The sequence below is a fragment of the Bicyclus anynana genome, chromosome 24 (assembly GCF_947172395.1).
Source record: "Bicyclus anynana chromosome 24, ilBicAnyn1.1, whole genome shotgun sequence".
Taxonomy (NCBI): domain Eukaryota; kingdom Metazoa; phylum Arthropoda; class Insecta; order Lepidoptera; family Nymphalidae; genus Bicyclus; species Bicyclus anynana.
In genome coordinates this window covers 4550048-4558634 of record NC_069106.1, presented here as the reverse complement: position 1 = coordinate 4558634, position 8587 = coordinate 4550048, and the positions used below count along the sequence as shown (strand labels likewise).

The 8587-nt window shown below is 33.3% G+C and overlaps 1 protein-coding gene across 1 annotated transcript; it reads left to right on the top strand.

Moving 5' to 3' along the window:
• The first annotated feature begins 4170 nt into the window (after nucleotides 1–4170).
• Nucleotides 4171–7001, top strand: LOC112052964 (uncharacterized). Its single transcript, XM_052889081.1, has 2 exons — nucleotides 4171–4717; nucleotides 6686–7001. The coding sequence occupies exons 1-2, from the start codon at nucleotides 4171–4173 to the stop codon at nucleotides 6991–6993; spliced, it is 855 nt and encodes a 284-aa protein (XP_052745041.1). The 3' UTR covers nucleotides 6994–7001.
• The last annotated feature ends 1586 nt before the right edge of the window (nucleotides 7002–8587 follow it).

Genomic DNA, 8587 nt, shown 5'->3' with positions numbered 1-8587 from the left:
TTTTAATAAACAAATTCAACCGACTTCCAACTCAAAAATTAACTTAAACTAAAAAGCAAAAACAACATCTTGCCTATGTGCTACCTTCTGATCAGTTTGAAGGCGGTGCCAAGCCAGTGATGTTTTAATTTAACCCGTTTAAACCACACAATTTATGTGCCTCTTTCAGAAATAGCTTTAATTAAAACACGACATTGGTGGCTAATATTGCCTTAATTGCATTTAAACAACATAAGTTATTTAGACAAATAATACCTAAATATTATCTACAACCGAAAGAAGAGAAAAAATCTCCTCCTAACAAGTTAGCCCGCTTCCATCTTAGACTGCATCATCACTTACCATACCATACTTACCAGGCTAGATCAAGGGCTAACTTGTAAAGAATGAAAAAAAAAACAATTGAGTTGTGTGTTCAGGAAGTATAAAAACTATACATATATACATAAATATCACATCACATCACACTAATACTATAAAGGCGAAAGTTTGTATGTTTGTTCCTCCTTTACGCTGCGGCTACTGATTTGGCTGAAATTTGGAATGGAAATAGATTTTACTCTGGATTACACATAGGCTACTTTTCATCCCGGTAAATCCATGGTTTTTGTGAAAATCTGCGGGAAATTAAGTAAATTAATTAATACATATTATAGAAGTAAACACAAAATTGTGCATGTGTGTGCTCAGTGAAGTAGCAAAATCCGGATCGCTTTTTGTGGTGATTTTGATGCGCGGTGGATTTACGTGATTACGTGGTCCTGGGTTCGATCCCCGGCTGGCTGATTAAGGTTTTCTTAATTGGTCCAGGTCTGGCTGATGGGAGGCTGCGGCCGTGGCTAGTTACCACCCTACCGGCAAAGACGTACCGCCAAGCGATTTAGCGTTCTGGTGCGATGACGTGTAGAAACAGAAAGGAGTGTGAATTTTTATCCTCCTCTTAACAAGTTAGCCCGCTTCCATCAGGTGAGATTGTAGTCTAGGGCTAACTTGTAAAGAATAAAAAAAAACAAAAACTTAGTAAGATATTTACAATATAGGTAACTGCCATCCTAATTTAAAATTTTAATTAAAAATTTAAAATTTTAATTTAATAAATAAAGACGGCCGCGTGGCGCAGTGGGTAGTGACCCTGCTTTCTGCATCCACGGCCGTGGGTTCAATTCCCACAGCTGGAAAATATTTGTGTGATGAGCCTGAGTGTTTTCCAGTGTCTGTGTGTATTTATATATTATATAAGTATTTATATGTAGTATATAATTGTATATTAATATTATAATGTCAACTATCTTAGCACCCATAACACAAGCTACTCTGCATGCTTACTTTGGGGCTAGTGATGTGTATTGTTTAAGTATATTTATTTATTTATTATTAATTTGTGAAAATAGTGTTAAAATCATCTTTTGTTCTGGACCCGCTGGCCTATTTCACTATTTTGATCTTTATTATCAACCTTTCTCGATAAATGGGCTATCTAACACTGAAAGAATTTTTCAAATAGAATCAGTAGTTCTTGAGATTAGCGCGTTCAAGCAAACAAACAAACAAACTCTTAAACTTTATAACACTAGTATAGAATAAAGTAAACATCAAATCAATTGACAAAATGTCATTTCCCGACTGTGTCATATCCACCAGTGAAGGATTTTAGATACAAACACATAGGTCCATGCCACAAGTAAGCACCGGATGACATTTGTTCATAGAATCTCCATTTCGTATATGTCAACTAGCACACGACAAAGATAGTGAATTACCCTGCTGTCCAAAAAACATATTAGCTGTCATAATAATATTAGCCTATTTAAACAGCCCACTATAGAGCAAAACCTTCAAATATTAAAAGAATGAATATGGAGTTTTATTTAATTCTTTACAAGTTAGCCCTTGACTACAATCTCACCTGATGGTAAATGATGATGCAATCTAAGATGGAAGCGGGCTAATTTGTTAGAGTAGGATGAAAACCAATACCACTTTCGGTTTTTACACGACATCGTACCGTAATCGTCTTTGCCGGTAGGGTCTAACTAGCCACCTCTGAAAACTCCCACCAGCCAGGCCAGACCAACTAAGAAAACCTCAATCGACCCAGCCGCGGATGGAACCCAGGACCTCCGTCTTGTAAATCCACCGCGCATACCATTGTGCCACGGAGACCGTCAAAAGCTTACCTAGCACGCCCATTTTAATATACTCGCGACATATTAAAGTGGGCGGATAACTGTGCCTCTGAGTGTAAGCCACCCATACACTAAAAAACATAACATAATCATCACACATAATAATAATTGAAGAAATCAGAACCAATCGGCTAAATGTAGTACACCAATCGGCCGGCAAATGATATGATGTTACTAATTTTGCTTTTACAATTATTTACACTAACTAACTAACTTACACAACTTACAATATTATTTAACTAAATAACTCGTAACTAACCTAACCTTAACGATGTTTATGTTGATTTTAAAATAACATCTAATATGATTAGATGCTAAAATCAACATATAGGTAGCTGTCAATAGAAAGAAAGTCCTTCCAAACTAGAGAGCTTTTTCAAGTCAAAAAAAGTTACATCAAACGTAGACGAAACATAAATAGACAACTCTGCATATCATTCACCTGATTTTTCAGCCAAAAATATTGGTGAAAGAAAAGAAAATATCAGTATATTTTTTGTTTATTTATCTCATTAGCAGAACAATTCAGTATTTACCAAAGCTAACCTCATTTCTTTTTCCTATTTTTTTCCCTTTCCCTCTAATGCGTAGAGAAAGTAAATCGGTTTTATTTTTTTCGGCTTGTTTATTTATCAGCAATAATCTACCGTTTACTTAGCTTCGTTTATGTCATCATCATTGGTATGAAATATGAATGGTCACTTTTGATAAAGATTTATATAAAGTCTAGTTAAGAAGTAAACTTTTAACCCGATTGCTATGAAGTCAAAAAGAACGGGTTTTAGCAGTCTATTCATGTATATATTTGTAATGACATACTAGCTGACGAACCGCGTAGTTCCCGTTCCCGTTAGAATATGGGGATAAAATAAAGCCTATAGCACTCTAAAATAACGTGGCTTTCTAGTGGTAAAAGAATCTTCAAATCGGTTCAGTAGATCAAGAGATTACCCCCTTCAACAAGACGAGGTGTCGATTTCACCTTGTAAACTATAATTTTTACAAAATTTTTTCGTATTCGGGATACGGATCGGATTCGGTTTTGATCGGGTATTAAATTTTTATTCTTTTAGAAAAGATTCGTAACAAAATTATATATTTTATTAGAAACGAAAATTGCAATTTAAATAGATATTTATTTATAATGAATTAAAAAGTGCTATCTTAAAAACAGTTTTGGTGTTGAACAACCAAATTATTACCAGCTGCTCTCCTTGGTGAGCTGTCGCCATGATGCCTGAAAAAATTCACCAATCAAACCCAAACCCATCGCTGAAAACCGCATCAAAATTGGACAAGTAGTATTGATGATATTTGATAACATTGGTTTGCACAAACCTTACATCCTGTGAGAGTTTGTGAACTCCACACCGGCGAGGGTAAATAAAAAGACAGTTACCTTTATAACCTCTAAAGGAAATTTACCAAGGATTTGCTAAATTGCACACCCCGTTTCCTTTCCCCCTTTATCCCGGTATTGCCACAGGAACAGGGTTCACATGGATGAAATCGTAGGGTGCATCTACAAATACAAAATATGCTGTGAATTGAGAAAACATTTCCCACACTATGAGTAAATTAATTGCAGGGCACGAGAGAAACCTCAATGCTTATACGTCTATTTCCTCCGCTAATACGTACAGTTTTACTTCGAAAGCATAAAATTAGATAATGCATGCTCTATGCTCCAATCATCGTGCATTTCAAATCGATAAGAATTATCAGCAGATACTTTTGACTTTTCCATTAAGTGCTCTGCTATTCGATTTGCGACTTGAAAGTATCGTGATTTCTATCCAACACAATAACATCGTTGGAACTTATTCGTTTTATCTTTTCAAGCTCTGTTGCTTACTTTTTATAGTTTTGAAGGTATAAAATAAATTCCGATTGTATCTACGCCATCAGTGCTGTGGTGCCGTCGAAAGAAATGTTTTCTTCCTGGTTGTAAACGAATTGTAAAAGTGTAGTGAAAAGTGACACGATGTTTAAAAAAAATGTGGTGATATCCGTAGCAGTGATTTTGTGCGCACGAATCTTAAACGCCGAGGATGTTGATACAAGCATAGATGATGTACCAAAGAATACCTCTAACTCAGACAGAGGTGGACGATCTTTGCACAAAGAATGTAATAACGGTATTAGTGCAAAATGTCTGAAAATACACGTACTGTCCTTTCTAGAAGATCTGAGTTCTCGCGATGAGCTCAATCTACTTCCTGGACTTAGTATAGTGAAGGAAAATATAACCAATATCACGAGTCCAGAAGAAATGGCCGCGGAACTATCACGCCAGTTTCCTGGAAAGCCTGAGGAAAAATTAAATAGATTTCTCTTGTATCGATTACAGAACTATTTGGATGGTCATTCGTTGAGATACAGGTTACTGGATACTGAGACATCAAAGGAGGCTTTAGATATGGCTAAAGGGGAAAGAGAGTTTGTGGGAAGGAAAAAAGATGGCGGAGGTCTGGGTGGTGGCAAAGGTGGTGGTGGAGGTGCTTTATTAGCCGCCGCTTTGATGATGAAAGGTAAAACACATGATAATTATGATATTAACTTTAATTCTCATATTTCATATTTAGATCTATGTGGATCTAATCTTTAGATGAAAAATAAAGTTACACTATTTATAACTTCAGCACGACTGGTTGGCTATTTTTAGTTAGTTAAAATAACACTTTAACTTTGGCTTTTATCAAAAGTTCAATACATATTTTTCACTATATTAGCTAATCTAAAGCTATGTCATATAGTATCTTTAAACAAATATGAATTTGATTGTTACGCAAAAGTTTATTCAAATACATACAAATTTTAAACTGGCACAAGTCATCAGATTAGTGGTAATTGCGGTAGGTTGTGAATTCACGAATAAAGATATATATAAAAGTATACGTGAAATGCGTAATCGTCGTGTAAATTCGCTGAATCATCGTAAGAATTTAAATAGAAGTAATAACTGCGAGTACCAAACTAGATGAATCAAATGTAGACCCTATTAGCCATAAATCTTAGTATTACTTTAAATAGACGTAATAATAATATAAATATTAGGTTCGAGAGCCCTGATAGCTCAGTGAATATGAACTATGTCTTCGATTCGGAGGACGTAGGTTTGAATTTGCTCCAAGGCGAGCACTTCCAACTTTTAAGTTAAGCATTTTAAGGAATTAAATATCATGTGTCTCAAATATATGAGAATTTTCTTGATTCTCTGGGTGTGTGAATTCTGCCAATCCGCGCTGGGCGTTCTGCCAACGTGGTGGACTATTGGCCTAACCCCTCTCGTTCTGAGAGGAGATTCGTGCTCAACAGTGAGCCGAAAATGGGTTGTTAATGATGATGATGAAGCTTCGACCAACATCTTAAGAAGCTTTCTCTTGACTGCTGAATCAAGTTTCGGATACAGAAGGCATTGATTCTCGTGACGGCGGTTATTGATAGGGGATTCCTCTCCTTGGAGCCCTGGGATACTAACATGCGATCAAAGCGAAGAAAAAATAGACAAAATGTCGTCTAATGGCAGCGAAGTTGTTCCAGTCCCATATCTTTCGTACCAATGAAAGGGATTTAGAGAGGATTATTTCCGGTTGGTTGATTGGTTTAATTGTTTTTCTATTTAGAAGAGAAATAGAGAAAGTTTAACCAACGAGAACAACCAACGGGAGGGTTGATTTTATATAAATTTTCAATAGTTTATTTTTATTTGTGTTTTTTTAACATTGTTAAAATTTAAAAGAAAATGACAAATAATTAAATGAGAATAAAAAAAATATTACTTGAAAGTTAATTAAATTAATACGGTATTAAATTATTTGATCGCTAACTATGAGCATCATAAGCAGGAATATATATAATCACTCAGCGGGCTACTCAGAGAGCTATGCTCGATCGAATTAGAAAGAAATCAGCAGAAGAACTCCATCAAAGTGACCAATACAGCTCTAATAGGACGGATAGCCGTGCAAAGTAAAGTGGCAATATGTGTGGCACATAGTCCGAACAGCTAATCCTAATAGGCTTAGGAGTCCTAAGGTGCTAGTGTAACGACCCAGACCGCAAAGAGCAGTATTGGTAAACCCCCCACTAGGTAGACTATTAGTCGAAGCGTAAGCCTAAAGTATGAGAGGGGTTAGTCCACCACGCTGTCCCTATGCGAATTGGCAGACTTCACACACACAGAGAATTAAAAAAATTCTCAGCAGGTTTCCTAGCGATGTCTTTCTTTCACCTTTAGATACACGTCGTGATATTTAATTTCTTAAAATGCACATGAAACGTTGAGGGTGCATTTTAAATTACTGAAGAATTAACTTTATTATTTTTTTGGAAGAATAGACGCATCTCTTAGCATCTAAGAGAAGATTACATATTAATGCAATTAACTCACATAAAAATAGCTAACGCGCTAAAAACAAGGCAGTAACTTAATTCTAATAAATAGTTCTGAAAATGAAATATTATAACGTAATTTAAATAATATAATTTAATTTCAGGTACGTTAGCTGCCGCAGCGTTAGGAGCTCTAGCCCTTTTAGCTGGTAAAGCGCTGATGACTGCACTAATGTCACTCCTCCTATCAGCACTAGTAGGTCTCAAAGGCGGCGGGGGTCACAAATCTACAACATATGAAATAATCACGAAGCCAGAAATATCCCATCATCATTCCCACAGCCATGAAGAACATCATGAGCACGAACATGACCACGGACATGGTGGCTATAGACGAGCTTATGACACTAACTATAATAATAATTATAACAGTTACATGCCTTATGACAACACTAATTATAAATATGATTGATTTATTTGCTTACCCAATCATAAAAAGTAACTGCATAAAACAAAATATATTCAAATATAACTTGAATTGGATATAAATATTTTCTAATATCATCAAATATTGAATTGAATTGAATATAAAATATTGTCTAATATTGTCTAATATCATCAAGAATTAAATTTTCTTGATTACATAATACACACTTCTACTTACATCAATTTTATTGTCTAAATTAAGATATGGTTTGTATTCCCTATAAAGTATAACTTGTACTTAATAATAATACTGTGCTATTATCTTCTATTTCTTATATTATTACTTAGTTTTTAAACGAGTATAATCTATCTTTGCCTCAAATTGTACTAAAATTAGTTGCCTTATAACATAGCAGAGTTACTTTAGCATTTAGAATTTTCGCGATATTCGTGATCCTATTATTAATATTAGTTAATTTATTTATTTTAATTTAACGTTCTATGTTTAGTAATGTAATTGTAGGTGTTAGTTAATTTATTTTCTATATGAATTTAATTATTATTTAGCCATTTTCTTATTTCTTAGTTGTTGATGTTAATTATTTATTGCAGTCAAAGTGTGGCGTGTTAAAGTTATGTTTTCTTTGTAATGGGCATTTAGTCTATTTTTCTGTTTCTTTGCATTATTTCCTTTTCTTTTTAGTTTATTTTTATTTCATTAGTATCATTTAAATTAAATATTTTTCTTTTTTGTTTATTTTCCCACCGTTCTTTTTCTTCTTATATTATTTTCATTAAGTTTGCATTTTTTGGCTTCCCAATAATTTTCAAAAGCAGTATGTTTAGCTGTGATAATTACTTTATCTATATATATACGAACTACTATTGTATATTTGTGTAGAATTATATATTAATAGTCTATTATTTCATTATCAGATCACCATCATCCTACTTTATTGAGTCAATACTGGGCTCATACATAGTTTCTCTTGTAAGATAAAGGATTTATTTGGGGTTAGTATTATCAGGCTTAGGGTGGTAATATTTGCCTTTAGAATTGTATTAAAATGAGAGTGTAGTTATATATTTTCTTATTTAAGAAAATAGTATTTAAGTAATTTAAATGAAATCATTAATAATATCTTAGTTATTAAATTTATCCGATATCAGACCAAATAATATTTTATTAACGTATCTTGTTCAAATTAATTTATTTAATTCTTTTATGTTGTTTCTAATAACCGCTTGTTAATAGTTACTTATTATTTATTAATTAAGTACCTTCACTAGTTTAAATTTTATTTATTTATTTATCTTTGAAGAGTTATATGTAATAAAATATATACAAAATATGTAATGAAAATTAATTGTTTTATTTGCTTTCTCGTTTAAAATAATCTACGTGGTCCTAACATCAATGTAAAGTTAATTTCATTCAAGATCCGTATTTGCGGTTTTAACTCTAACCAATGTAGCTTTAACTATACTCCACTAAAGTTATCTACATAAGCAGTTAAAATAAAAGTCAAAGTCGAATATTTTTCAAAATCAAAATTTATTTATTTCAAATTTGTGTATTTAAAATAAATAAATTTTAATTTTCTATAAATATCAATCTTTCCAAATTATTTACGAGAAAC